Source organism: Balaenoptera ricei, chromosome 11 (assembly GCF_028023285.1).
Source record: "Balaenoptera ricei isolate mBalRic1 chromosome 11, mBalRic1.hap2, whole genome shotgun sequence".
In the NCBI taxonomy this organism is placed as follows: domain Eukaryota; kingdom Metazoa; phylum Chordata; class Mammalia; order Artiodactyla; family Balaenopteridae; genus Balaenoptera; species Balaenoptera ricei.
Window position 1 is genome coordinate 41,334,688 of NC_082649.1, and position 27,961 is coordinate 41,362,648.

General features: G+C 54.1%; 4 protein-coding genes and 1 long non-coding RNA gene across 6 annotated transcripts; 3 read left to right on the plus strand and 2 right to left on the minus strand.

Annotated features, from left to right (window-relative positions):
* The first annotated feature begins 90 nt into the window (after positions 1–90).
* TAPBP (TAP binding protein) lies at positions 91–10,499 on the plus strand. The gene is made up of 8 exons (XM_059938943.1): positions 91–355; positions 488–658; positions 892–1,152; positions 7,197–7,595; positions 7,998–8,339; positions 8,430–8,519; positions 8,653–8,690; positions 9,383–10,499. Exons 1-8 carry the CDS (start codon positions 319–321, stop codon positions 9,392–9,394), a joined length of 1,350 nt encoding a protein of 449 aa, XP_059794926.1. The 5' UTR covers positions 91–318; the 3' UTR covers positions 9,395–10,499.
* Positions 3,685–12,054, minus strand: LOC132374783 (uncharacterized). Of its 2 annotated transcripts, none has more exons than XR_009505761.1 (3): positions 11,836–12,054; positions 9,406–9,520; positions 3,685–4,355 (listed from the first exon to the last, which is right to left on the minus strand). It is a non-coding gene; the product is annotated as an uncharacterized LOC132374783 (long non-coding RNA). The 2 variants fall into 2 exon arrangements; XR_009505760.1 differs by lacking the exon at positions 11,836–12,054 and adding an exon at positions 11,010–11,393.
* RGL2 (ral guanine nucleotide dissociation stimulator like 2) lies at positions 11,219–17,975 on the plus strand. Its single transcript, XM_059938937.1, has 18 exons — positions 11,219–11,356; positions 11,582–11,781; positions 13,053–13,136; positions 13,392–13,570; positions 13,701–13,751; positions 13,841–14,138; positions 14,410–14,661; positions 14,744–14,847; positions 14,941–15,025; positions 15,108–15,176; positions 15,344–15,418; positions 15,982–16,014; positions 16,135–16,256; positions 16,353–16,448; positions 16,531–16,642; positions 16,751–17,041; positions 17,457–17,571; positions 17,680–17,975. Exons 2-18 carry the CDS (start codon positions 11,623–11,625, stop codon positions 17,889–17,891), a joined length of 2,337 nt encoding a protein of 778 aa, XP_059794920.1. The 5' UTR covers positions 11,219–11,356; positions 11,582–11,622; the 3' UTR covers positions 17,892–17,975.
* A 1,188-nt stretch (positions 17,976–19,163) lies between these two features.
* Positions 19,164–20,498, minus strand: PFDN6 (prefoldin subunit 6). Its single transcript, XM_059937517.1, has 4 exons — positions 20,186–20,498; positions 19,846–19,916; positions 19,640–19,764; positions 19,164–19,392 (listed from the first exon to the last, which is right to left on the minus strand). Exons 1-4 carry the CDS (start codon positions 20,247–20,249, stop codon positions 19,263–19,265), a joined length of 390 nt encoding a protein of 129 aa, XP_059793500.1. The 5' UTR covers positions 20,250–20,498; the 3' UTR covers positions 19,164–19,262.
* A 373-nt stretch (positions 20,499–20,871) lies between these two features.
* On the plus strand, positions 20,872–27,897 carry WDR46 (WD repeat domain 46). The gene is made up of 15 exons (XM_059938944.1): positions 20,872–20,986; positions 21,086–21,298; positions 21,396–21,476; positions 21,620–21,732; positions 21,863–21,950; positions 22,077–22,138; positions 22,360–22,464; positions 22,570–22,720; positions 22,846–22,981; positions 23,314–23,413; positions 26,473–26,786; positions 26,932–27,026; positions 27,167–27,262; positions 27,390–27,503; positions 27,617–27,897. The coding sequence occupies exons 1-15, from the start codon at positions 20,918–20,920 to the stop codon at positions 27,713–27,715; spliced, it is 1,836 nt and encodes a 611-aa protein (XP_059794927.1). The 5' UTR covers positions 20,872–20,917; the 3' UTR covers positions 27,716–27,897.
* Positions 27,898–27,961: the final 64 nt, after the last annotated feature.

The following is a 27,961-nucleotide window of genomic DNA, read 5'->3' on the forward strand; positions in this document are numbered from 1 at the left end:
GGGAAGGTGGAGTAAGGGTTCTCAGGGAAGTGGATTCGGGGTTGGGGTGGACAGGAGGGGGTGCCTCTGGTGTGGGAAGGCTCCCGGACTCTGTGGTGCTGGGTGGTTCAGGACGGCTGGGCGGGGCTGAGTTCCCCAGATCAGAACTGGAGAGGATGTTACGGGATCCCTGCCCAGCCCGTGGAGGAAGCACCTGCCTACCCCGAGCCTTCCCCTAACCGGAGCGGAGATTTCCTCCGCCCCTCCTGCCGGCCTTTGGAGGAAAGTGAAAGTGAAAGGGGGAAGAGGCGGCTTCGGAGCTGAGAAGATCGCGGCGCCATGAAGCCCCTGTCCCTGCTCCTCGCTGTGGCTCTGGGTGAGCGAACCCCGCGACTCTTAGCCCAGGGAAGCGGTGGGAGGTGACTGCCACCACGTCTGGGGGTGAGGTGGGGGAGGTCGGGTCACCTGACGTTGGGGCCGTCCCCTCACTCGCGCCCCTCCCCCCCAGTCTCGGCGACCGCCGTCTTGGCGGGACCCGCAGTGATAGAGTGCTGGTTCGTGGAGGATGAGGGCGGCGGCCGGTTGTCCAAGAAACCTGCTGCACTGCTGCTGCGCCAGGGCCCGGAGAGCCCACCTCCCCGGCCGGACCTCGACCCAGGGCGCTACCTCAAAGTGCATGGTGAGTCATGCCGGAATCGCTCCCAACTCTGTCGCCTCCACTGAAACCCCCTGCTCTTTAGGTCTCACAGTGACCTCGGGCCTCAGTTTCCCCCTCTGTAAAATGAAACTGGATCACTTTTAAATCTCTCGCTACCGGGTAGTCTGTACCTTTAAAATTCCCTGGACGCTGCCCTCCCCGCCCCTTTCCTGGCGGAGATTCTACGGCAGCAACTTCTCTCTCTGCGCTCACAGACCCCGCGGGCACCCTCCTGGCCGCCTTCAGGCGATACCCGCGGGACGCCCCCGCGCCACGCTGCGAAATGAGCCACTACGTCCCGCTCCCTGCCTCGGCGAACTGGGTCAGCGGCTTGACCCCGGAGCAGAGCTGCCCGCGGGCCCTGGATGGGACTTGGCTCATGGTCAGCATGTCCAGCCCGGTCCTCAGCCTCTCCAGCCTCCTTCGACCACAGTCCGAGCCTCAGCCGGAGCCTGCTCTCATCACCATGGCAACAGGTAGCTACCGAGGGGAAGTAGAGATAAACGGGTAGATTCTAAGGGTCCAGATCAGCCGTTAACTCGCTATGTGGACTTGAGCGAGTCATTTCCCTAGTCGGGTCTCAGTTTCTTTATTTATAAATCGAGGCAGTTCAGCTAAAGTTAAGCTGTCTCTACCCCTTTTTCTAGTCCCAGCCTAGTTTAAACAAAAGTGCGGTTTGGGGCGGGGCTTTGGAGACCGGCGGGGGTTCCTGACACCGACCTTAAGAAACTCGCTAGGCGACGGAGTTGGGAGGGTCTCAGAAGCAGGAACTTTTGCACCTTTCCTCCTAGATCTTGCTAGGCTCCCCCACATTTGCGGTTCACCCAGTTTAAAAAAACAGCCTTCGCGCCCCACCCGCGCCCACATCCGGCACTGCGGCAATCAGCAAAGCACAGGCTCTTGAGCTCAAGTGCGTCGACCTCCCCTGACAGACCCTTCCCTATAGCGCGTGATGATGCCCTGACTCTGTGGTCACCGAATGGTGGGCTTGAGTGCGTGGAAGGGAAGCGGCAGGAGATCTAATGGTTCCCGCTGCAAGGACCACTTACTGCATTGTGTTACGCTGTTTGAGGCCCAGGGGTCGGGCACCTTGCTGGGCTGGGGCGCAGGGAGCGAGTGGGCCGATAAAGCAAGAATGGGGAAGATCTGACCGGGATTTGGGATTTCTCGGAGCTCTTCTCGGGAGGGTGGGTAGGACATTAACAGAGTCCTCGGCTTCCTTCAGTCTTGTGCGATTTTATGGAAACAATACAGCCTGACCGGCTGGTCAACCCCAGCCGAGCCCTACACCCTCCCTTCCCCAGTATCTTCTCCCTGCCACCCTCATCACTGAGAGAGAATCACCCACAGGGCTCAGCACCCACCCTGCAACCCTCACATCTGCCTACACCTCCATTTTTAGTCCCCAGACCTCGCCGTGGGCAGGGGCAGAGGCAAACTGCTCCTTGTGGGGACAGTAGCTGTCTCTAGTGGGCAGGAATATTTCCCAGGCTGTTGGCTTCACAAGGTGGGGTGAGAATGTCCTTTTCTCTCTGAATCTGCTTTTCCAACTGTAAGATGTGAATGGTTATTTCCCATCTGCCTTCCCATTGTTGTAACAATCAAGAGAGACACTTTGTTAATTTATTCACTGATTAAATAAATATTTATTATCACCAAGAATAAATTAGGGCCCAGTAGTTCTCAGTCCAGGCTGCAAATAAGAATCCTTTTGGAGGTTATACTGAAATCCGAGTTTTACTCCAGATGAATTAAATCAGAACCTCTGGGGTGGCCTTGGGTACTTTTAAGGGTCACAAAGGTGATCGGATGTAGAGTCTACTCTCAGGAAGGTTCCCATCAGATTTGTCATGGGTAATTGTAGAGTAGAAAGTGACTTGGACCGTAACAGAAGTGCAGATAGGGAGCCATGGGCGTGTGCCCAGGAGAGAAAATTATTGCATCTCACCCACCACCAGGGGTGAAAACTAGTTGCTGTGCTCAGTCCTCCTTTTCAAGCATTCCTACTTGATTAGGGATTTAAGAATATGAAAGTTGTTGTTTCAATGTAAAATTAAAAATGAACTCTTTCCAGGGTCACAGATCATCAGTAATTTTGCTAGTATGCATTTATACTTTATTTCTTACCAAATTAGTTGTCAAATACTCTAAAATGTTTGTTGAGAAATATACTTTCGTAACATACTTGTGTGTATAGTATTTAATTCTCATCATTCTTTTAAAATTGTTATAGAAAGTTTCAATGACACACTAAAGTAGAGAACAGTAAAATGAACCCCCTATACACCCATTATCTACTTGTATAGTTATTACATTTTACCAAATTGTTTTACCTATCCTCCCCCAAACTTCTGTTCTTTTTTGGAAGTGTTTTTTTAAACATCAGCCATTTTCTTTTTTTTTTTTTTTAATTAATTAATTAATTTATTTATTTATTTTTGGCTGTGCTGGGTCTTTGTTTCTGTGCGAGGGCTTTCTCTAGTTGTGGCAAGCGGGGGCCACTCCTCATCGCGGTGCGCGGGCCTCTCACTATCGCGGCCTCTCTTGTTGCGGAGCACAGGCTCCAGACGCGCAGGCTCAGTAATTGTGGCTCACGGGCCCAGTTGCTCCGTGGCATGTGGGATCCTCCCAGACCAGGGCTCGAACCCGTGTCTCCTGCATTGGCAGGCAGATTCTCAACCACTGCGCCACCAGGGAAGCCCCTGGAAGTGTTTTTAAGTATATCCCATCGTACTATTTTACTCATAAGTACTTCAGTAAGCATCTCTATCATATAAGGACTTTAACAACCACCCCCCCCCCCGACAAGAGCATTATCATACCTAACAAAACAAACAATAATTCCTTAGTATCATTTAATTCCTGGCTCATATTAAATTTTTCCCGATTGTCTCAATGATGTTATTTTACAGTCTATTTGCTTGAATCAGGATCAAAAAGAGGTCTATATATTCTATTTGGTGGTTGCAGATGCTTGGGCTGCCATAACAAAATATCATAAACCAGAGGGCTTAAACAACAGGAATTTATTTTCTCACAGTTCTGGAGGCTAGAAGTCCAAGATCAAGTCCAAGATCAAGGTGCTAGCAGGGCTGTTGTCTGGTGAGAACTCTCCCCTTGTGGTTACAGATGGCTGCCTTCTGGCTGTGTCCCCACATGGAGGGGAGAGAGAGAGCTGTGGTGTTTCTTCCTCTTCTTATGAGGGCACCAGCTCTATCAGGTTAGGGCCTACCTTTATGACCTCATTAACTTTTATCACCTCCTCATAGTCCCTATCTCCAAATACAGTCACATTGTGGGTTAAGGCTTCAACATTTGAATTGGAGGGGTTGGGGGAGGGAGAATCACAGACATTCAGTCTATAACAGTTTTGTCTCTCTTTTATTTTAAATTAATTTATTTATTTTTGGCTGCCTTGGGTCTTCGTTGCTGCATGCGGGCTTTCTCTAGTTGCGGCGAGCAGGGGCTACTCTTCATTGCGGTGCGCGGGCTTCTCGTTGCGGTTGCTTCTCTTGTGGAGCACGGGCTCTAGGCGCGCGGGCTTCAGTAGTTGTGGCACACGGGATCAGTAGTTGTGGCTCGTGGGCTCTAGAGCACAGGCTCAGTAGTTGTGGTGCACGGGCTTAGTTGCTCCGCGGCATGTGGGATCTTCCCGGACCAGGGGTCGAACCCCTGTCCCCTGAATTGACAGGCAGATTCTTAACCACTGCGCCACCAGGGAGGTCCCAGTTTTGTCTCTTAAGTCTCTTTTATTTGTAATTGCCCCACCCCTTTAAATGCTATTGATTTGTCATTTGTTCTGTAGAGGTTCCCACATTCTATATTTGGCCAATTGTTTCCTCATCCTGTCATTTCCCTTGTTCCTTTTCCCTCCATATTTCCTATAAATTGGTAGGTAGAGCTAGAGGCTTGATTAGATTTGGGTTTAAATTTTTTCAGTAATACTTTATAATAGTTTTTACCATTCACTTTTTAACAGAAAAGCATACGCCTGTATAGTACAAGCTGCAAAACAGGTAGAAATTTCCTTACCAACAGGTTCTGGCCCTGTTGTGCTTACATTTGTATTTTTACAGAGTCCAGGTTGTGGGATGCAGGTCTACAATTGCTTCATAAACCCATATTAAAGAGCACTGTTAGCTTAAGGTTGAACTGTAAAACCTTTAGGTTTTGTTTATTAATCCTACGGATTGATTCTTACAATTCAAAACTGTATTTTTGGATTTTAATAAACTAAATGAAATTGCTTACTTTTTTTTACTTTATTGAACAAAAGCAATCCCATGAAGTTCAGAGAAGTTTAACCTTGTAGGCCTTAGAAGCTAGGATTAAAAATTACACAAAAATAGGGAATTCCCTGGCAGTCTAGTGGTTAGGACTCTGCGCTTTCACTGTCGAGGGCCTGGGGTTCAATCCCTGGTTGGGGAGCTAAGATCCCGTAAGCCCCGTGGCATGGCCAAAAAAAAAAAATTACATAAAAATAACCACAAGAGAAAAAAATTACTTCTACCTGGAAGACCCAGACATTTCTGGCAGTGGAACAGATCTGAAGGACATGAAGTAGTTAGATGTTGGAGAAAATGGGGGAGGGACATTGGAAACTGAAGGAACCAAAGCAAAGCCCAGTGACTAGAGTTTCTACTGGTCACAAGAAAGGGATTCTATGTGGCTGGTTCTTAGGGTGCAAGAGGAGTCTGGAAAGATGGGTTGGGGGCTGGATTACCAAGTACCCTGAAAGCTGGAGTTTATAAATGATAGTGGACCATCAGAAGTTTTGTATGTGTGTGTGTGTGTGTGCCCTTTTCCCAAAAACCTGTTATTTTACTTGATTCCTGCAAAAGGTAAGCAAGGATTAGATCATTGGACTAATGGGGAAAATAGAGATTAAGTCCTTTTCCCAAGATACCCAGCAAGTCCATCATGATGATGATGACAGTAATGAAAATAGTTAACAGCTAAGCATTTTCTATATGCCAGCTCCTGTTCTAAGCACTTTATAGGCATAATCTTATTTATTCTTCTCAACAACCATAAGAACTAGGTACTGATGTTATTCCCATGTCACAGATGAAGAAATATGAGACACAGAGCAGTTAGGTAATTTGCCCAGGAACACACAACTTGTAAGAAGCATGGCTAGGAATTGAACCCGGGCCATCTAGCTCCAGCATGTGCCTTTAGTTGCTGGCTTCCTAGGTAGCTGGGATTTTTAAACAGGCAAGTGCCCAGATCAGACTTGTAGCCATGCTATTTGGTTTTAGTGTGGAGGATGAAATGAAAGGGAGAGAGATACTGATAGAGGATAGGGAGACCTGAGAGGAGGCTGTTGTAATTGTCCAAATGTATACTGATAAGAACTTGAGTAGGAAACATGTAAGATCTATTTGGGAGACAGAATTAGGGCCTGGTGGGGATAGCATATAGCACATTATATTTGGCAATCTGTCTCCTACACAATTTGAGGGCAGGGGCTGCCTGTCTTGTTTACTACTCTCGTCAACCGTGAACATCCTAGGTGCTCAGTAAATATTAGTTGAATGAATTAATTAGAAGAAGGAGTCTTAGGGACTCCAAATGCTTGCCTTTAGTGCCTGGGGGCTGGTGGTGATCATTGGTCAAGGCAGGGAAGATGGGCATTGGAGCCGAGTGGGGAAATGTTCTAGAGATGCTATTGAGTTGGGGCACGTTACGTTTGTCTGGCAGATGGTTGGCTGTAATCACAGCAAACACTTTTGTAGTCATACTGTGTTCCAGGCACTGTTCTAAGCAGCTTTCATATATAGGTGTCTTTGTTATCCAGAATCAGGAACTGCATACATCTGAGTAGCAGGTGTTAAATGATTTAACCTTCACTACAACCCCATGGGATAGGTACTATCATCATTATTATCCCTATTTAGGAGATTCGGAAACTGAAGAGTAAAGTAACTGTTCCAAGGCCATATTAATAACTGCAAAGTTGGGATTAACCAGGGCAGCCAGGCTCCAGGCGCTCAACCAGCATATACTGCCTCAGTAGAGCATAGATGTCTGTGTTCAGGTTTAGTCTAGAGCCAGAACCTTCAAGAGTCAGTAAATACTCTGCATAGCACCATAGGGTTGACAGTCATTAGTCATCACTTCTTCACCAGCAAACCAAGAAAGGCCTGGCTCTTCAAAGGTGGGCGTGGAGACTGGTGGGCTGGTTCAGGTTGTGTCAGAGCACACTCAGATTCCGCTGACCCCAGAGCTGGTGCAGCACGGGCTGTGTGTTCCGAGCAGCCTTCAAGGGCTGTACCCACTCACTGCCTCTATTCACCTTGAGACCTCTCTGCTCACTCTGAGTCACACTGGGTCCCACCCAGTCCCAGGGCAAAGGGGATTTGCAGGGAGGGCTGGGAGATGGTGAGTGTCAGAAGGGAGGTGTCCTCAGAGGGGTGGGTAAATTAGAGTCGAGTCCCCCCCCCCATAACTCCATTTCTCTATTTTTTTCTCTTTCTTCCTCTCTCCCTCCCCACCTTCCTCTCCCCATCTTCCCCAGCTGTGCTGACTGTCCTCACTCACACCCCCACCCCTCGCATCCGAATGGGACAAGATGCCCTGCTGGACTTGAGCTTTGCCTACACGCCCCCCACCCCCAAGGCTGCTACCTCTCTGGCCCCAGGTCCCCCTCCCTTTGGGCTGGAATGGCGACGCCAGCACCTGGGTAAGGGACACCTGATGCTGGCTGCGACTCCTGGGCTGAGTGGGCAAATGCCAGTTGCCCGAGAGGGGGCGGTGGCATTTGCTGCTTGGGATGATGATGAGCCCTTGGGGCCATGGACCGGAAATGGGACCTTCTGGCTGCCTGCAGTGCAGCCCTTCCAGGAGGGCACCTATCTGGCTACTGTACACCTGCCATACCTGCAAGGGCAGACCACCCTGGAGCTTGCTGTACAGAGTGAGTGAGGGGACAGGGGTCCCTGTGGGTAGAGGGTGATCACTGGGATTATGGGGACACCATGATGGGGGAAGGATGGTGGAGAAAAGGGTGCTGGGTGAGTAGAGGGAGACAGCTTGGGGGTCCCTGAGAGTCAGGGGGGCAATGGGTAGAGGGTCCCTGGGAATCTGAGCGGCTTTGGGATGAAGGTTCCCAAGTCTGAGGGAGTAGGAGTCCCTGAGAATGGGGGCTTTGGCATGGAGATTCCTGTGAAACACCAATGGGGAGATGGCGGGTTCCCCATCCTGGGAGGAAAAAACCCAAACCCCTCAGTATTGAGGAAGCCAGAGGGCACACTGAGGGCCTCTGAGAGAGGACAATGTTGATTGATTTCCCCATGCTGCTTTCTTACTCTCTCCCCAGAGCCCCCCAAGGTGGCCCTGACACCAGCACCTCTTATATGGGCTGCCCCCAGGGAGGCACCCCCGGAGCTGCTCTGCCTCGTGTCCCATTTCTACCCTTCCGAGGGCCTGGAGGTGGAGTGGGAGCTCTGGGATGGCCCAGAGGGCCGCTTTCAGAAGGCCGAGGGGCAGAGGTGGCTCTCGGCCCTGAGCCATCACTCAGATGGCTCTGTGAGCCTCTCTGCACACCTGCAGCCACCCCCGGTCACCACTGGGCAGCACGGGGCACGCTATGCCTGTCGTGTCCACCACCCCAGCCTGCCCGCCTTGGGGCGCAGCGCCAAGGTCACCCTGCAGGTAGCTGGTAAGAGCCTGGAATATGGAGAAATGGGGAGGGGGGTGGGGAGGGGTTCCTGGGAATTTCAAACTCATTCTTGCCCCTTCTGCCTGCCAGGTCTCTCTGGGCCCTCTCTGGAGGATGGCGTAGGCCTCTTCCTGTCTGCCTTTCTCCTCCTTGGGCTCATCAACGTGCTGGGCTGGGCCGGTGAGTGTAAGCCCCACCCAGACTGGGACCCTTGACTGGCAGACATTCTCTTCCTCCTCTCAGAAGAAGCCTGACACCCATCCCTCTGCCCTTCTACTGCCCCATCCCATCCCTTCTAAATTTCTCTCCACAGCTGCCTACCTGGCAACTTCCAGGGATTCAACGGAAAAGGTAACAACACTCTACCTTCCTTTATTTTTCCCTTCTCATTTTATCCCCTCTGCCCAACTCCTCACCCAGGAGGGAGGCTGCTGGCTTGGTGGGCAGAATCCAGACTTGTAATTCACACAGACCTGCATTAAATCCTGCCATCTCAAACATGCTACACCTCAGTTTCCTTGGGTGTAGGGGGAAAAAACTGCTTAGGCAGCGCTGTCCAATAGAAATATAATGCAAACCACATATGTAAATTTAAATACATAATCTAGGGACTGCATTAAAAAGGTAAAGAGATATCTAATATATCCAAAATGTTATCGTGGCAACATGTAATCAGTCTAAGAAATTATAGTGTTTTTTCCATTCTAAGTCCTCAAAAACAGGAGTTTATTTTAAACTGGCAGCACACCTGAATTTGGACTAGCCACATTTCAAATGCTCAACAGACACAAGTGGGTGGTGGCTACCCTACCGGCCAGCAGAGCCTCAGAGGGCTCTTGGAATGATTAAAGGAGAAAGGGCATCTCCTCTGGAAGATGCAGGAGCAAAAGCACTTGGCACAGTGCCAGGCTTAAAACACATGGAAAATGTTAGCCTCTTTGATCTGCCATCCTCTGTGCCCATGATGTTCATTTGTCTCTGGATTGACCATGAGCACTTCACCCTGCCCCGAATTCCTCACCTCCTTTTTACTTCTCTTCCAGAAAACACAGTGAGGCCAACTCACCACCATCCTGGGGCAGCCACCATCATCTCTGGTCTGAGCCACTGTAGTAACTCCCCCGAATTGTATACCCTTGGTTCCTGCTCCCTCCAGTCTCTCTCCAGTGAGCAGCTGCTTTCTGAAAAGACACAAGACGTTCACCTTCTTAGGGCTCTAGAGCAGCACTTCTCAAAACTTTTGTTCTCAGGACCTCTTACAAATTATCAAGGACCCTATAGAGCTTTTGCTTATGTGGGTTATAAACTATAGATATTTATTGTACTAGAACTTAAAACTGAGAACAATTTAATACACAGGAAGACACAAGCACACGTTCCATTAGCTGTGGGGACGATGTCAATACACATCATGTAGCTTCAGGAAAACACTGTAACGTTTTTTAGAGAATGAGAATGAAAAGGCAAATAACAGTTTGGGATTGTTATGAAAATAGCCTAAACTTCGCATACCCCCTGAAATAGTCTCAGGGACCTCTGGGACAGAAACGGGTGTTCTAGAGGCAAAATCCATTCTTCTTGTCCTGGCTTGTGTATCCCTGCGCTCCAGCCACTGCTTACCTCTTCAAGCCCGCCTCGTGCTCTCTCCGGCCCTCTTCTCAATGCTGGTCACACCTACGGCTGATCCTTTTTCTTAATAGCCTCCCACCCTCCCTGGGTCCCAGAGCGCTGTTCCCTCTGCCTGGTCCACCCTCGCCCTTCCTGGGCTCCAGACCAGGTCAGCCTTGTCATTCCCTCAGATGGCCGCGTGTCCCTCTTGTGCGGTTCACCACGGTTGTATTTAAGTGATTGTGCGAGTCGTTGTTAAATGCCTGTCTCCCTGCCCGGACTGTCGGCTCCTCGAAGGCGAGGACGAGCCTGTCCGTACCCTGGTGTATCCCCCGCGCTGGCACAGGCCCTGGCGCCCGCTGGAGGGCGCTCAACATACGAAGTTAGTCTTTTTGCGTCCTAAGAATTCAAATGCAGGTGTTGGATCAAATAACTATTGGAGGATGGAAGCAGCGGCTCGGCTTAGGGACCTCCGAAGGTCAGGACGGTTGGCCAGACCGACGCGGGGAGCGGGTCTAATCGTATGGGAATAAACTTGTTCAGTGCTTCCAACGGGTGCCTCAGTTCTTCCCCAGGGATCCCCTTTCCAAGCGCAAGGACACTTCCAATCACGTGTGGTTCCTTCCAACGACCCCGCCTCTCAAATGCCTCGGCTGCACCCAATCCCCCTTCGGAACTGATTGGGGTCGGGCGCCACTAATGGCGGACAGGACGCCCTCAAGCAGCCGGCCCTCGCGGGGTGACCGTACGTGAGCCGAGATCCAGGCCTTGGCGTCGGAAACCCCCGAGCGCCGAGTCCCTAACCGGACGTGGCGGTTTCCTGCTCCGCCCCCTTCCGAGGGGGCGGGAAGCCAGGGCTGTCAGGAAAAGCCGGAGTGGATTTGGGCGCGCTACACGCGTGGGTGGGGGTGGGAGTGGAGCCCCGCGGGCTGGAGTAACTGTGTCCGTCCCCGCCTAAAACGCTTCCCGCGGGAGTTTTAGCCTAGTGGTTGTGTTGCGGGAGAGGAATGTCAAATTTGGCTCCTGCCCTTCCCCGGGGGCTGGAGACTGAAATCTTTATACCAGTTCACGGCGGGGCGACTTGGGTTCCAGGATCCCCGAGTCCGGGGGGCCCGAGGACAGCGGAGCTGGAGACCCGGGCTCCTGGGTCCCGGCCCCTGAGTGTCCAGCGCTCCTCTCGTCCGCGGCCCTGGCTCCTGTCCTCACTTCCTTCCCTTTTTGGCTCCTGCTCTCGGAGCGGGCGGACGTGGGGGGGAGCGGAAAGGGCGGGAGGGCCCGGGAGTCTGGCGAGGGTACAAGGGGGTGCGGAAAAGCCGGGGAAGGGACTCGGTCCGGGAACTTGATCAGGGGCCGGAGACCTACGGGAACAGCGGCCCGGGACCCGCGCTGCCCCCGCCCCTCCTGAGCAGGTCAGAGCCAGAGCACCCTGTGACCCTGCCCGTTCCCGTACTCGTGACCCCCTCATCCCCAAAATGCAAGGCCCCCCATATTTCACCCCTGTATCCGTCCTTTCCCCCCGCCCAGCCTCCCTGCAGGACTCCCATCCGGTTACCTAGAACCCACCCGCTTACCTCCCCTCCGGATCCCCCTCGCCCACCTGACTCTCCACCTGCCCCCCTCCTGTCTCTCCCCAGGCGCCCCCATGGCCCGACCCCGCTGATTCCTTCACTCGGCCATGCTCCCGCGGCCCCTGCGGCTGTTTTGGGACACGAGCCCCCCCGGGGGAGTCGTGCTGAGCAGCTTCCGGAGTCGAGACCCCGAAGAGGGTGGGGGCCCAGGTGGCCGGGGCGTGGGCGGGGGGCAGGAGGAGGAGGAGGAGGAGGAAGACGACGAGGTGAGACGCGGGAGGTGGGAGGTAGGGGGCGTGTATATTTCAGAGACTCTCCACCTTTCGGTGTCTGTGTCCCTTCATCTCTTCCTGCCTCAGCTACTTCCGCGCCTCTCGCTGGTGTCTGCCTGTCTCCCCGCTGCGGGGAGCCCCGGTGTTTCTGTGGTTCTGTGCCGCAGTGTGACTCAGGACCTGCCCGCAGGAACCTGCCCTGTTCCTGCCAGGAGCGTCTGTCTGGCTGTCCTGCGGGTCTCTGGCCCTCTCCGCCTGTGCCCGAGTGTGCCCGTCTCTCTGGGCTTGGTGTCTAGGTCCCTGTCTCCTTCCCTGTTTTTGTTTGGCGGGGAGGGGTTTGTTTCCACAGTAACCCGCTCCTCTGATTCCGGGACTGGGGAGGGAACCCTTTGATTTCGTGACCCCTCCCCCCTCTCCTGCCGTGCTCTGGGTGGAGGCGCGAAGCCAAGGTTCTCGGCCCTTGGAGGGACCATCCCGGGCTGAGTGGCGGGTGGTCACCTGCTTTTCCCCGGAACTAATGGCGTTGGCCAGGAGTAGGACTGGGGCCTCGGGAGGCCCCGAAAGTTGGATTTGAGGCCCGGAGGCTTTGGACTCCTGGGTCCAGAGTCTGGGTGAGGGCTGGGTGACTAGCAGGGCTGGTTTTTCGGGATCGGTTGGGGGAGGGGCTGGGTCACATGACACTCTTGAGTCTTCCCCCCACATCATCCCCACTTCCCCTTCTCCTTCCTGTACTGGGATCAGAGCCGCCACCTCGAGGGGGGTCTCCAGGGCTGAGGGACCCGGGGAAAGGGGGCTAAGGGGAAGGACTAACTCTTTGGGCTTGGTCAGTTCCTGCGGGGGTGGGCGGAGCATGCGGCTGTGCCTGTGACTGAGGTTTCAGCTTCTCAAGGTCTCTGCCTCAGGCTTTCTGCCTCTCTCGCTTCCCGTCTCCTATCCTTTGCACCTTGATTCTCCGCTGTTCTGGGGTTCAGCTCTGGGGGGAAGGGGCTACAGCGGTCTCCAGGACCAGGGTTCCTGCATTCCATCCAGCCCCCCACGGCAACCCCCTAGACTCCACCGGGCCCTGAGGCGGCTTGCGGGGGGCTGTCTGGGCCCCAGGGGGGGAGACCTGGGGTCACCAGTCCCCCCCACCCCTCGTACTCGCTGGTACTGTCCCCCGCCGCAACAGGTGAGGGGTACAGAGGGAGGAGTAGGGCCTGGGGCTGAGGGTTGGGCAGTGGGGTATGGTGTGGAACTGTCTGACCTCCCCTTCCTTGCTCCTCCAGGCCCCTGTGTCTGTCTGGGACGAGGAGGAGGATGGTGCCACCTTTACTGTCACAAGTCGCCAGTATCGGCCTGTTGATCCCTTGGTGAGATCATAACTTTGACTTCTCACCTCTGACCCTCCACCTCCCAGTTCCCCTTCCTCCAGCCAACTTTCTGGCCAGAGTGCCAGGTTGGAAGTTTGCAGACCGGACCCTGCTCTGTGACTTAGGTCAAGTCTTTTGCCCTCTCTGAATCTTAATACAGTGAGCCTGGATCATCTCCTAGGTCTGGGATTTCTCCCAGATATCTAGGGGCAGAGTTGAAAAAAGGGTCAGTGACTGGCCCTCTGTCTCCCCCAGGCCCCGAGGCCTCCCCCGCATTCCTCCCGGAGGCTCCGAGCTGGCACTCTGGAGGCCCTGGTCAGACACCTGCTGGATGCCCGGACATCAGGGACTGATGTGACCTTCACGGCAGCCTTCCTGGCTACTCACCGGGCCTTCACCTCCACGCCTGCCCTGCTAGGGCTTATGGCTGACAGGTCAGGGTCATAAGGGAGCAAGGGTCATTGACATGTCTGGACTTTCTAAAGCCAGAATATCCCGCCCAAATAGTCAAAGCCACTAGCGTTTTGGAAAAAATGGACAGATAGGATCTCTTCCACTCCCCAGGCTGGAAGCCCTTGAATCTCATCCTACAGATGAGCTAGAGAGGACAAAAGGGTGAGTGACCCCTGATTCTTAACCTCACAGTTCCCTCCGCCCAGGCTGCAGCCTGACATCTGACCCCTGGCGGATTCCACTTCTCCCAGGGTAGCCATCTCTGTATTGTCAACCTGGCTGGCCTCTCACCCTGAGGATTTTGGCTCTGAGGTCAAGGGTCAGATTGACCGGCTTGAGAGCTTCTTGCTTCGGACAGGGTATGCAGCAGGGGAGGGTGTTGGGGGGGGCGGCGCTGACCTCATCCGCAACCTCCGGTCCCGGGTGGACCCCCAGACCCCCGAACTTCCTAAGCCCCTGGCCCTCCCCGGCGATCCCCCTGCTGACCCCACGGATGTCCTGGTGTTCCTCGCTGACCACTTGGCCGAACAGCTGACCCTGCTAGATGCGGTGAGACCTTGACCTCTGACCCCCCCTGCCCCCTGCCCCCTACTAACCTGTCCCTGACTCCAGATCCTTACCGTGCTTCCAATCCTTCCTGATCCAGCTCCCAGTCTCCTCCGTCCACCCAGTTTTGACCTTGCCCCCTTTCCTCTTGATTGTTGCCCTTCAAACCCTGTGCCCCTCTGGTTCCTTGGCCACCTGAGATCCTCACACCCCCGATATTGGAAGACTGACCTCACTTGACTACAAACTTTAACCTCTAACCTCCGCCCCACAGGAGCTATTTCTCAATCTGGTACCCTCTCAGTGCCTGGGGGGCCTGTGGGGTCACAGAGACCGGCCAGGACATTCCCACCTCTGCCCCTCTGTCCGGGCTACTGTCATACAGTTCAACAAGGTGGCAGGGGCAGTGGTCAGCTCTGTCCTGGGGGCTACCTCAACCGGAGAGGGGCCTGGGGAGGTGACCATACGGCCACTCCGTCCCCCACAGAGGGCCCGGCTGCTGGAGAAGTGGATCCGTGTGGCAGAGGTAGGAGAGAGGCTCGGCCCTGCTGGGGACTGTGGTGTGGAAAGAGGCCCACAGCTGCAGCCCCCTCTTGTGAACCCCACAGGAGTGCCGTCTGCTCCGAAACTTCTCTTCAGTGTATGCTGTGGTGTCGGCCCTGCAATCCAGCCCCATCCACAGGCTTCGGGCAGCCTGGGGGGAAGCAGCCAGGTGGGGAGGATGGGGCACTGGAGTCGGGTAAGGGCTGGGAGGGGGGCAACTGAGCCAGGCCCCTCCTCAAGGCCACTGCCCCCTGCTCCCCAGGGACAGCCTCAGAGTCTTTTCCAGCCTCTGCCAGATTTTCTCCGAGGAGGATAATTATTCCCAGAGCCGGGAGCTCCTCCTGCAGGTGAGGCCTGTTCCCGGCATTCCCAGATATCCCCCCCCACCCCACCCCCCACCCCCATGTCTCCTTGTTCTGTCACCACCAGGAGGTGAAGCTGCAGCCTTCTCTGGAGCCAAATTCAAAGAAGTCCCCGAGGTCTGGCTCCCGGGGTGGGGTGAGTGACTAACTGGGGGTGGAAGCAGTCTGAGGGATGGAAGAGGAGGCACAGCAGGGTGAGGAGAATTCAACTTGTTCTCTGAGGCAATGGGATAGGAAAGTGCGGAGGGATGGAGAGCCCTTGGATCAATGGCAGGGGTGACTGACTCTTACCTCTGATCTCAGGGTGTGGTCCCATACCTTGGCACCTTCTTGAAGGACCTCGTGATGCTGGACGCAGCCTCCAAGGATGAGCTGGAGGTCAGTGGTGTGTGTGTGTGTGTGTGTGTGTGTGTGTGTGTGTGTGTGTGTGTGTGAGATAATGGAATGAGTAGGCCTCAGGGTCAGACAGACCTCCTTCCAGAAGGGGCTGCAAGGCAGAAGCACTGCCAGGACTCTGTTACTTCGGCAAGTTTGCTTAACCTCCCTGTGCCTTAGTGATCTGTAAATGGGAAACTAGTGACGTATCTACATCAACCTTTTATTATGAGAGTTAAATCAATTAATGTTTGGCGAGTGCTCAGAACATGCCTGAGATGTAAGCATATATAGGTAGTTTGCTAAATAAACCAATACTGGGATCTTGGGCAAGTTCCTTATCTTTTCTGAGCTCTAATTTTCTCAACTGTAAAGTGGACACAATTTTGACCCGTGATGTTCTATTTAAAGGGTAAGGTAGGGGGCTTAGGGCATGATGGATGAGAGGGGGAGGAGGGGGAGGGCCGGAGGAGTCAGAGAGGCCGAGTGAAGTGAGTGTTTGGGAGAGGGCATGTTCTCTCTGTGGCAGGGTTGGGACCCTCACCCCATCCCCTTTATCCTTGCAGAACGGATACATCAATTTTGACAAGCGGAGGAAGGTGAGGGGAGCACTTGGGCTGGATGCTAGCTGTCCCTAGCCACATCCCAGGGAGGGGAGAGGAGGGCAAAGTCAGGGGTCCCTGAATTTTGGTGCCTGCAATCTGTGGGCTCCTTCCTAGGAGTTTGCTGTCCTTTCTGAGCTGAGGCAGCTCCAGAACAAATGTTGTGGCTATGACCTCCAACCTGACCCCGATATCCAGCGGTGGCTACAGGGGCTCCGGCCACTGACAGAGACCCAGAGGTGACTGGCTGGGTGCGGTTGGGACTCCAGGGCTCAGGCTGGGCGTGGGGGTCAGTGTGTCACGCATTGACCTCTGCCCATTGCCCCCGTCCCCAGCCATCAAGTGTCCTGTGAGGTGGAGCCATCCAGTACCAGTGACCCTCCTGCCCCGCGGGTGCTTCGGCCAACGCTGGTCATCTCGCAGTGGACAGAGTGAGGGAGTCAGTGGTTGGAGGGTGGTCTCTTGGGGACTTGTCCTTCTCCCTCTGACCTTCCCAATGTCCTGCCACTCCAGGGTGCTGGGTTCTGTTGGAGGTCCCACACCCCTTGTCTCCTGGGACTGGCCCAGTGTGGGGGCAGAGGAGGTGCCTGGAACCCCCGCTCCACTGCTGACCCGGCTGGCCCAGGTGAGCTCCGCTCCTGACCTCTGAACTCAACACTGACCCTGATTTCGTGAATCTTTCTCCCTTGACCTCCCTGCCTTCGTGCCAGTTCCCTGTGTCGTTTGTCTCCAGCACATGAAGTGGCCGTCTGTCTCATCTCTGGACTCCGCCCTGGAAAGCACTCCAGCCCTGCAGAGTCCCGCTGACCCCAGCCACCTCTCTCCCCCCGCTTCCTCCCCGAGGCCTTCTCGAGGTCACCGCCGCTCAGCCTCCTGTGGCTCCCCGCTCAGTGGGGGTGCAGAAGGGGCCTCCAGGGGGGCTGGATATGGGGGAGGGGGGCCTGGGCCAGGGTCCTCTGATTGCCGCATCATCCGAGTCCAGATGGAGCTGGGGGAAGACGGCAGTGTCTACAAGAGCATCTTGGTGAGGGAGCTGCGGGCTGGGAGGTGGGGTGAAGGATGGTGCCCCGAGGGACTAGAGATGATGTCTTAGGTGTCGACAGCCAAATGGGAGGATGATTTTACTTTTAATTGACCTTTGGTTTTAGCAACCATGTTTTCTTTTGAAGGTTACTTTGCATTAGCTGGTGCACCTTGAACTTTGGGTGGCTGTATTAGATTTTCAGAACCAACAGCGGTTTCCCCACAGGGAGCAGCCCAGCAACTATGTGGGCTGGCGGATGGAGTACAGGGAGCCACCATGTTGGGTTTCCCTCTTCGCTCGAAAGTTTGGGTGCGGGTAACCTTTTCTGGTTGGGATCACTGCCTAGGGTTGGAAAAATGGAAATCACAGGTCATCATGGCCAACTGATTGCTCTTTTGGTCTGCTGTCCTGCCAGGTGACAAGCCAGGACAAGGCTCCAAGTGTCATCAGTCGTGTCCTGAAGAAAAACAATCGTGATTCTGCGGTGGCTTCAGAGTATGAGCTAGTGCAGCTGCTCCCAGGGGAGCGAGGTCAGAGGCTGGGAAGGCAGACAGACTCTGGAGGAGAGTGCATCCACATCCGGGGGGTTGTGCGGGGAATGACTGTGTTTGTGCTTGACACCCTTTCTGAACCTACAGAGCTGACCATCCCCCCCTCGGCTAACGTCTTCTACGCTATGGATGGAGCTTCACTCGATTTCCTCCTGCGGCAGCGGCGACGGCCCTCCACTGCTACACTGGGCCGCGCCAGTGGCCCTTCTGCCTCGGGAACTCCCCCAAGTGAGGGAGGAGGGGGTTCTTTTCCCAGGATCAAGGCCACAGGGAGGAAGATTGCCCGAGCACTGTTCTGAGGAGGAAGCCCTGTTGGCTCCTAGAACTCATGGTGGCAGTGCCAGATGTGGGGAGCCATCCTGAATGGTGGCAGTTGCCGCACTGGGAAAAAATCCAGAAGGACGGCCAACCACCCTGGGGCAGTGAAGCGCCACTGGTTTACCAGACAGCCGAGATCCAGCCCTATGGGAACTGGTAATCTTGGTACCCAAGACGGATACCTGTGTATAGCTTCCCACTTTCCATGAATGCAGCACACAGCTAGTGCTGGGAAAAGGATCCGTTTCTGATCCCTGGCCACATCCTAGCATGCTAAGGGCCAAGGAAAGGCCTGGAAGTAGGGGGAAAGGAAAAGCCTAGAGGCTCTGAGCCCCAGGGGAAGGGAATGGTAAGAAAAAGGTTCTAGTAGGAGTTCCTCTTCCTACTCTGGGGGTTCCTGTCACTGTGACAACACTAATAAACCAAAACACTACCTGAACTCTACTCCCGTCCTTGCAGTGTGTACGAACTAGCTGCTCGGAGTGGGGGTGGGGAGCTGGCTGAAGGTAGACACCATGGAAAAAGAGGGGCCCAATGTTCTCTATCCATGAAGAGCTGGAAGCAAGGACTTGGTGGAAACGGTTTCCTCAGAATGGTTTGTTCCTCCCCAGCAACCTCGCCATCCCTGGTCCCTTTATTTGCTCTTACATTTTTCTCCTCAGTTGCTACAAACTCATGTCAAGTACTAGCCATCCCAATTAAAGTGATCAACATGAAGAACACCCCTGGCTCTGAATTTGTAAGAAACAATTTTAGGACAAAGAAATGGAAGAACAACTTTGTGGACAATGTATAAACTGGGAGACCTTACAATATTACAATGCATTATGTGCTGGGGCTTGAAATCAGTTTAAGCTACACTCAAATTCTAGGAAGAAAGAGACTAAAAAGAACTAATATGCCAGGGCTATTTTGAGGATGACAAGAAATCATAGCAAAGGAGGGTCACCATGTTTCATTCTGGGGTTAGAGAATTGTGAGTTCTTCAGTAAACTCACTTTCCCTAAAATCATTGCGTTGTAAATGCCCTTTTCATGTTTCCAACCAAGATAAGGAAGAGTTAAGGGTTCCACATACAGGCAAGAATTAGGTTTGAGACATTTCGGATTTTAGTCTCAAGAAAGAAGGATTACTCTGCCACACAGAGATTCCAGTGCAAGGATCTGGACCTGAGAGAGTAATGCAGGTGATAAACATATAAGGTGGAAGGGACCAGGAGAATGGATGAAGACAATTATGACAGAAGCGGCTGGTCAGAAAAAGGCCAGGTATTTTCACATTTTATTAGCTACAGTATAGACCCTAGAGCTGCCTCATTTCCTCCCCTCCCCCCCACCCCCGCCAGGACAGGGTCAGACCTTCCCAGGAGCCCCCGCTTTTGCTGCCTGGGCCCGCTGGAACTCCTGCTGCAGCTGAGCAAGAGTCTCTCTCTGTTGCTCCGACTGTCGCTCTAGGTCCCGGAGCTGGGATTCGTATCGCTTACTGAGGAAAGGCAAAAAAGCAAGTAAGGAGAAATTAGTGAGAGTTACTGTTGAGGGTGCTGAAAGCAAGAAGGAGATTGGTGGAAAACTTGAGATCTAAGGGGAGGATGGAGAAGAGGAGTTACAAGGGAAGGGTTGGAGGAACTGGACAATTGGGGGCTACTCTGGAGAGCGACTCTACAATGGTTCCTCAACACCTTTATCCCAACGCATCAGGTACATCACAGGGGGGTGAAATAAAGACTCACATCTCAGCCGTGATGTAGTCCAGCCTTTTCCCCACTGTGGCCCGAGCTTCCCCCAGCTCCTGTTTGACCAGCACGGGACCCAGAAGTTTAAAGACCATATTGGATCCATCCAGCAGGGCCAGTTCCTGATGGAGGGGTGGGACATATATGATCAGAATTACTGCCAGGACAGGTCCCTCCTCACCCCATAAGTCCCAGTCTCTCACCTCTTTCACGATATTATTTTCTGTTAGTTGTGCCTCTAGTTTCTGCCTCCCTGACATGGATTTACTCAAGTCTGGCGGGTGGGAGGAAAGACGTTATTAGACACATCACGTGCGCCACCCGACCCCCAAAATCCTGATGAGAAAAAGATGCAGTTGAGGAAGTAGGCCAAGGACGGGGCAGCGAGTCAGGGGATGGTAAGAGTATAGAGGTGGGGATGGAACCGCACGCTGGGGCCGGGAGTAGGGGGATGGGGTGGGGGCAGGGCAGAACACATTGTCTGGGTATGGCTTTGGGTTGTGAGGGAATTGGGGCGAGGCCACACCGACCCTGCTCCCTTACCCTTCTGTAGCTGTTGATATTTCTCCACTTCTCCCTGTAGCTTCTTCTGGATTAGCTCAGCCATGGCGGGGACGAAAGCCTGCGGGGAGCGGGAGCGGGGCGGGGCGCTGGGTCTCACACGCTGGAAGGTACCCGAGCTCCCTTTTCTGGCCTGCGGAAATGACAGCCCTCCTGACAGGCAGCCTCTCGGGACACTGCAGTCTCTCCGGGTCCGGAATATCTTCTCCACCCCGGTGGCGGGTGAAACAGGACCCCAAACCCCTCAACCGAAACCCTGCCCCACTCACGTTCTCCCTTCAATATTGGTAAACCCGGAAGTAAACAACGAATGCCGGGAAAAGACAGCGCCGGAAGCTTTCGTCTGACGCATGCCGGGAAATGTAGTTCTAACATGTTTAATGAGCGGCATTCCGCTGAAAAGACTGGATTTGGAAGGTTTTAGGCAAGATGGGGAAACCAAGCTGGAAAAAGAAACTGCACGGTTGCTTGGGTCCTGGCCCCGGACAGCCTCTCTTTCATTACTCGGGCATAAGCTGCTGCACGGGAGGGCGGGGCCAAGGCCCGCGGAGGCCCTCAGTGGCGAGCGCGCCCTCAGTCAAGATGGCGCCTAGAAGGCCTTAGACCTGGGGCGGCGCTGATTGGATGAGGGTCGGAGAACTTCCGGGAGTTCTCCATCCGATTGTGGGACAGCTGAGAGGAGTTTGCACGTGTATCGTGGTTCGAGTGGACTAGATGGAGACGGTCCCCAAGCCGGGCAGTCGTGTCCCGCCCAAGAAAGACAAACTTCAGGGCAAGAAGAAGGTAGTGACCTCCTTGGGGTGGAAGGGAAGTTTTTAGCTGCGGGGTTGGAGGGGCGGGGCGAGGGGCAGCGGACTATCGGGGATCCTGATCCGCCGGCAGAAACCGCGGCGATACTGGGAGGAGGAGACCACTCCGACCGCTGCCGAAGCTTCTCCAGGTCCCCCTCGTAAACGGAAGAGGAATCGAGAGCTCCGCCCCCAGAAGCCAAAGAACACTCACAGCACAAAGAAGTCTCGGATTTCCAAGAAGCCCCAGGTCCCGAAGAAACCACGGGAACGGAGGAGTCCAGGGCCTCAGCGGAGCTTGTCTGGGGTGAGCCTGGGACCTGATAGGGTGGCAAGGCAAGTCGCCTTGTGCTTGAGGGTACGAGGGTTGAGCCTGTTTCCTAATTGCCTCCTGCCTGCCCCAGGCCCAGGACCCATTTGCAGGCCCCGCCCCCGTCCCTGTGGAGGTGGTTCAGAAGTTCTGTCGCATTGACAAATCCAAAAAGGTGAGGACCAGTCGGAGAGTGGGGAGGGGTTGCAGGCAGGGAGTGTCTGGGTGAATTGGATGGAGGCGGGGCCAGGTGGCTCTCCGGTGACCCCCATATCCCTTGGTTCTTTTCCCACTCCTTCTCCACCAACGATGTTGTAGCTGCCACGTTCTGAGACCAAAATCCGGAGCCGACTTGAGGCGGCTGAAGCTCAAGAAGAGGAAATAAGTGTCAAAGCTGCTCGTTCTGAGCTGCTGCTTGCTGAGGAACCTGGGTGAGTTCATTAGGACCCTAATGTGGGCCTCCCCAGCCCCTGCTTCATGAGGCTCTCGTTTCTCATTTTTATGTTGGTACACCCACTTCATATTAGGAAGCCTTAATGCACCCCTGATGCTCACTTGCAGGTTTCTGGAAGGAGAGGATGGGGAGGACACAGCAAAGATATGCCAGGCTGATATCGTGGAGGCTGTGGACATTGCAAGTGCAGCCAAAGTGAGCCTGAGGATGGAAAAGGGGCCAGTGGGTTGATGGATGCAGAGTAAGATGGGAGTGGGGACTAGAAAAAAAATTACCAAAGGGAGCCAGTTCTTTCTTTTTTTTCTTTTCTTTCTTTTCTAGCATTTTGACTTGAACTTGAGGCAGTTTGGACCCTACAGGCTTAATTACTCTCGAACTGGGAGGTAAGGAATTCCAGTTACTTCAGTCTTGCCCATCTCAGCCATACCAGTGTGTGTCTGGGTTGTTGATGTGGGGAGGGTCTTGTGATTTGCTTGCATGTGAGGGTGAGCGTGTATGGCAGCATCTCTGCTCTCACCTGGCGAGGAGGAGCTGGCGTGGGGCAGACCTCTGAGCCCAGGTGCCCCCCTGAACTGACACCCTGCCTGTCCTCCAACTACAACAGACACCTGGCTTTCGGAGGGCGCCGGGGTCATGTGGCCTCCCTTGACTGGGTGACAAAGAAGCTCATGTGCGAGATCAATGTCATGGAGGCGGTGCGGGACATCCGGTCAGTGGCCTCGGTCAGCAGCGGTGGGGCTGAGACAGCCTATCCCTGATTGAATGACAGCCGGTGACTCCCTTTCACGTTGTACTGTTACTCCGCTCCTCCCAGGTTTCTGCATTCGGAGGCACTGCTTGCTGTCGCCCAGAACCGCTGGCTTCACATTTACGACAACCAGGGCATCGAGCTCCATTGCATCCGCCGCTGTGACCGCATCACACGGCTTGAGTTCCTGCCTTTCCACTTCCTCCTGGCCACAGCTGTGAGTGGCTGCAGAGCACAGGGACCGGGTGGCAGCCCCTGAGAAGACTGACCATCCTCCCTTGGGGCCCCAGTAGAGGAAGGACAGAGGGCAATCAGGACTCATTTTCTCTCTCTCTCTCTTAGTCAGAGACAGGGTTTCTGACCTACCTGGATGTGTCAGTGGGAAAGATTGTGGCAGCTCTGAATGCTCGGGCTGGTCGGCTCGACGTCATGACTCAGAACCCTTACAACGCCGTCATCCAACTGGGACACAGCAATGGTCGGTCCCTGGGTGAACTTTGACCCTGACCATCCTGTCCTACTTTTCTTTTCTTTTTTTCTTTTTCTTTTTTTTTTTTTTTGCAGCTTGAGGGATCTTAGTTCTCCGACCAGGGATTGAACTTGGGCCCTCGGCATTGAAAGCTCTGAGTACTAACCACTGGACCGCCAGGGAATGCCCCTGCTTTTCTTCTATATTTGCTTTTAACGGGTCCCTTCAGGTTGCTCCTCTGCTTCCCTCTCTTGTTACTTCTTGGCCTTGAGTCCCCATCTTTCCCAGGTTTAATCACCTCAGTGCCCTTTTAGTAACTAAAGTTCTCCTCTGATGCCCAGGGACTGTGTCTTTATGGAGCCCAGCCATGAAGGAGCCACTGGCAAAGATTCTCTGTCACCGTGGTGGGGTCCGGGCTGTGGCAGTAGATTCTACAGGCACGTAAGTCACTTGTTTGGGCCTGAGGTGCTGGGGGGTGAGGGGCAGTGTGTGTGTCACAGCTGGGCAGAAAGGAGCAGAAGGACCACAGACTCTGCAGCCCAGCTGCTTGGGTTTAAATCCTGGTGTTATCCCTGACCAGCCACGTCAGCAAGCATGTTAGGTGACCTCGGTGTACCACACATTGTCCTCACCCTGAGACTGGGGATATGAGTGTCTCGCTCAAGGGCCAGAAGACTTTTTCTGTAAGGAGCCTGATAGTAAGTATTTTAGGCTTTGTTGGCAACGGGGCATAACTGAGTGATTTACGAAGGTCCTTAAATAACAAGAGGAAACAAAGGATTGCAAATTTTTAAGCAGTGAAATTAGAAAAATAATTGAATGCAATATTTTTGTAATACAGGTCTACTCATGAGAAGAATTGGATTCCTGTTTTTGAGAATAACATTTGGCTTAATTGGGGTTGAAAGTTATTGTCCCAAATCATCCAACTCAATTGCAAATGTTTATCTACAGATGCCGATCTGTTGAGAGATTTTGCATATGTTATCTTTGCAAACATCTTTTCGCACAGATAGATGATGAGATGAGTGGTACTTGAAACGCTCTCAAGTGAGATGCTTTACGTGGTGTCAGTCTTGACCACAATACCATGCTGTCTTAGCACAAAAAGCAGCCACAGAACAAGTAACTGAATGAGTGTGACTGTGTCCCAATAAATCTTTATTTGTAGTTGCTGACATTGGAGTTTTCAAATAATTTTCATGTTTCAAAATATATTTCTTTTGATTTTTTTTCCCAACAACTTAAAAATGTAAAAACCATTCCTTATGGCTTGTGGGCTGTACAGAAATAGGTGGTGCGCTGGCTTTGTTGGCTCATGGGCCGTAGTTTGCCAAGCCCGGGGCTTAGCTTAGAAAACTGTTGTAGGCATGAACGTGAGTTAAGGCCTATAGAGTTGATCATGGTGCCTGGTGGGTAGGGAGCGCTGTGTTTCATCATTTTTGTCAAAGACGATCGTCCTCTTTAGGTCTGGCTGGTGATGTGAAGGGTTGGGGGTGGCAGGTCTGCTTTGAATTTCCGCCTCACGACCGCTGTGAAGTCCTGACTGCTTTTCCCCTCCAGGGTCCCTCCAAGGTCTGTTTCTCACCCTTCTCGCTGTCTCACAGTTTCTAGCCTCCGGTTCTTCCTCCTTCTTGTGTGTCCTGGGTGTTGATGTCAGAATACTCTTTCCCACATGGCTTTCCTCCTTTTACACCATTGCTCAGGAATCTTCTACATTAAGTATTAACTCCATAACCTTACTTTTAAGTTGTTTGATAGAAAATCAGGAAGAAGAAAAGCCCAGTGGCTACCAACTTATGAAAGCCTGCCAGATGCTCAGGCCTCCTGGGCCCCCCATAGTTGTGTCTCTGTGGACAAGTGTTTTGCTTCTGCCCCTTTTACTCCATGTCTGTGCCAGTCTGGTGCTAGGAGTGTCGGGGGCCCTGTCCTGAGGTCTTCTGCCTTCTGTGGGCCATTGGACCTGAGCTGGACTTGGCCTTCCCCGGGCTGCCTGGGTCAGCTACTCCTGCGCTCAGGGCTCTATCACTTCGTTCACGGAGGTTTGGTCAACAGCCTGACACCAGACAGCTCTGGTCCTTGGTCTTAGGCCCACCCCGGCTTAGCTCTGGTCCTCCTCAGGGGTGCCTCAGACCAGCCACAGGGGCTCCAGAGATGAGGCTGACTGTCGTCCTCAGCTGGCTTTCTGGAAGCTTGCATTAGGACTGGATTGGACTCGCAAAGCTGAGGTGTTTCTTGCAAGTTCAGTAGCGTGGTAGTGTGGCCTTGGATACCCATCTGGCCACTGGGTGGGCATTTGCACAGGGGATCCCAGAGCTGGGTGTGTTTGTGGCAAGAGCCAGCGTGTGCTCCTGAGTTGTTGGCTCAGTGAAGGGTGTGACCCTGTGTCCCAGGAGCCCTCCAGAAGTCCTGGTTTGTGCTGATGGCCTCTCCCTCGGGTGGAGCTGGGCCCTGTTTGTCTTGTCAGGACAAGTATCCAGCTGGGCCTATCTTTGGCCCCATCACAGGCCAAGTCTCTGCTCAAGTAGGAACTCCTTCTTAGTGTCTTCCTCCTGGGTTCCCAGCCAAGGCTAAGAGGAGGGTCTTTGGCTTCTGGCAGACATACATCCCCTGGCCTGGCTGGTCCCCCTTCAGCCTTCCTGAGGAGCAACTTGAACATCAATAGAAACTCCAACCTCTGCAAGTAAATGACTTGCATGGTCCATGCTTCCTTGAGAGGATTTGGTCACCAACCTTGCCCACCCTCCTTCCAGGGAAGGGGGCGGGGCAGGGCCCTCTAGTGCATCACTTCCTTGCTTCCTAAGGAGGTTTTCTCAGGTCCATGCAGTCTCCACATTGTGGCCTGTTATTGCCAGAGAGCAGCTTTGGGAACTATATCCCGTCCGACCTTCAGGAGCCCCTGCAATTTGTCCCCTCCTGGCCCTCCTGGCCCTATTTCCCACCAGCCCGGAAAACAAACCCCTGCTTCCATCTCCCTGTCTCCACGCTCTGATGTTCATTCATTTGTACCTGTTATACATGCATCTCTGTTTCTTGTGCTTTCTTGAGAATTACCTAGAATGGCTCAAATCCCACGAAGCCCTCCCTGACCACTGCCATGAGCCCTTCCCGCTGCTTACTGATGGGCTGCCTGTCTATGCGGTGGGACCTCACACCTGGGTGTAGATTGTCGTGTGTGTCCTCCCTTTCATTCACGTGTCGTGAGTGGGTAAGAGCAGAGACACTAAAGACACAGGTCTGACTTGAATTCTAGCTCTACCACTCAACCGTGATTTCCTTTCTCTGAGCTAGCTTCAGTTTCTTCTCTGTAAAAGGGAAATGAAGATAGTACAGCTGCGTGATGCCTCACTGAGAGGAGGCGCGTGGGGTGTGTGGTATGATGGTAGTGATTACTGTCATTGTTGGTCTTCTTCTCCTCAACCAGACCTGATGCCTGGACTTGGCCACAGGCCTGCCCAGTAAGCTCATACTATGGATTAATCACCCCCGCTTGCCCCCAGGCACATGGCCACCTCTGGCCTGGACCACCAGCTGAAGATCTTTGACTTGCGAGGGACGTTCCAGCCTCTGAGCGCTCGGACCCTGCCCCAGGGAGCGGGGCACCTGGCCTTCTCCCAGCGGGGACTGCTGGCTGCAGGAACGGGCGATGTGGTCAACATATGGGCAGGACAGGGCAAGGCCAGCCCGCCGTCCCTGGAGCAGCCCTACCTCACCCACCGGCTCTCGGGCCACGTGCATGGCCTTCAGTTCTGCCCCTTTGAAGATGTGCTGGGAGTGGGGCACGGCGGGGGCATCACCAGCATGCTGGTCCCTGGTGAGTGGGCAGGGCTGGAGCTCTAAGTGGATGACCTCCGGATGGAAGCTGGAATGGGCCTGACCCTGAGACAGCTGGGGGCCAGGGGCTTGCTCAGGCTGGAGCAGGTTCCTGTTTACAGTTCCGTGCTTCCTCCTCCCTCCAGGGGCTGCTGAGCCCAACTTCGACGGCCTGGAGAGTAACCCATACAGGAGCCGGAAGCAGCGCCAGGAGTGGGAGGTGAAGGCCCTACTGGAGAAGGTGAGGAAGTGGCTGCGTGTGGTTTGGGGCCGGGGGTCTTGGGAAGAGTGGGCTTCAGCGGCGTCTCTGGTTTCCAGCCCTCTTTGGTGTCACCTTCCTGTGGCTCCTTACGCATTCCTGTCCCTCTGTGACACACCCAGGTACCTGCAGAGCTCATTTGTCTGGACCCACGAGCCCTGGCAGAGGTTGATGTCATCTCTCTGGAGCAGGAAAAGAAGGAACGGCTAGAGAGGCTGGTACGGAGCAGGCCCCCGAGGGCCCGGGCCTTCCTCACCCCCACATCCTGTCCCCACCATGTCCTCAGAAGTGCAGTTCCCTGCCTTGGAAGTCTGTTTCAGGTTTCACTCCTGTCCCCTCCCTCAGGGCTACGATCCCGACACCAAGCCTCCCTTCCAGCCAAAGCCAAAGCAGAAGGGCCGCAGCTCCACAGCAAGTCTGGTGAAGAGGAAGAGGAAGGTCATGGATGAGGAACACAGGGTAAGTGAGCACCTGGGGATGGGCCGGGCGGCCTGTGGGCTGTGCCCTCCTGCTTGTACCTTTGGCCTTGCCAGCCTGCCACTTCTCACCTCGCCCCTTTCTCCCCACTCCAGGACAAAGTCCGACAGAGCCTGGAACAGCAGCCGCAGAAGCAAGAGAAGGCCAAGCCCGTGGGGGCCCGGCCATCTGCCCTGGACAGATTTGTGCGCTGAGCCAGGCTCCAGGGGTTCCTGGGAACAACATTCTCTCCCCAAGAGCACCTGTGGGGAATGACCTGTTCCCTGGAATGAGGAGGGAGCAGTGAGCCCCCTCCCCCACAGGGGGTGGAAAGCTGACTCCTGGGGGTGGTGGGGAGAGAGCTTGGTATTAAACAGGAAGGTGGGTTTTTGGATAACATGTCTGGATCATCCCGTGGACCTGTTCCCTTCCCATGTCCGGCCTGGGGCTGCTCTCGGACG

What these genes read in the sequence shown, in the direction of transcription:
- TAPBP (XM_059938943.1), top strand. Translation starts at nt 319, where the DNA reads ATGAAGCCCCTGTCCCTGCTCCTCGCTGTGGCTCTGG. An exon ending in TCTCATCACCATGGCAACAG is followed by an intron (nt 1,153 to 7,196) that starts GTAGCTACCGAG and finishes CATCTTCCCCAG; the next exon opens with CTGTGCTGACTGTCCTCACT. An exon ending in CAACGTGCTGGGCTGGGCCG is followed by an intron (nt 8,520 to 8,652) that starts GTGAGTGTAAGC and finishes TTCTCTCCACAG; the next exon opens with CTGCCTACCTGGCAACTTCC.
- RGL2 (XM_059938937.1), top strand. Translation starts at nt 11,623, where the DNA reads ATGCTCCCGCGGCCCCTGCGGCTGTTTTGGGACACGAGCCCCCCCGGG. An exon ending in AGCTGACCCTGCTAGATGCG is followed by an intron (nt 14,139 to 14,409) that starts GTGAGACCTTGA and finishes TCCGCCCCACAG; the next exon opens with GAGCTATTTCTCAATCTGGT. An exon ending in ATTTTGACAAGCGGAGGAAG is followed by an intron (nt 16,015 to 16,134) that starts GTGAGGGGAGCA and finishes GCTCCTTCCTAG; the next exon opens with GAGTTTGCTGTCCTTTCTGA.
- WDR46 (XM_059938944.1), top strand. Translation starts at nt 20,918, where the DNA reads ATGGAGACGGTCCCCAAGCCGGGCAGTCGTGTCCCGCCCAAGAAAGAC. An exon ending in CTGCTTGCTGAGGAACCTGG is followed by an intron (nt 21,733 to 21,862) that starts GTGAGTTCATTA and finishes GCTCACTTGCAG; the next exon opens with GTTTCTGGAAGGAGAGGATG. An exon ending in TCATGGATGAGGAACACAGG is followed by an intron (nt 27,504 to 27,616) that starts GTAAGTGAGCAC and finishes TCCCCACTCCAG; the next exon opens with GACAAAGTCCGACAGAGCCT.
- PFDN6 (XM_059937517.1), bottom strand. Translation starts at nt 20,249, where the DNA reads ATGGCTGAGCTAATCCAGAAGAAGCTACAGGGAGAAGTGGAGAAATAT. An exon ending in ATATCAACAGCTACAGAAGG is followed by an intron (nt 19,917 to 20,185) that starts GTAAGGGAGCAG and finishes CCCACCCGCCAG; the next exon opens with ACTTGAGTAAATCCATGTCA. An exon ending in AAAATAATATCGTGAAAGAG is followed by an intron (nt 19,765 to 19,845) that starts GTGAGAGACTGG and finishes CCCCTCCATCAG; the next exon opens with GAACTGGCCCTGCTGGATGG.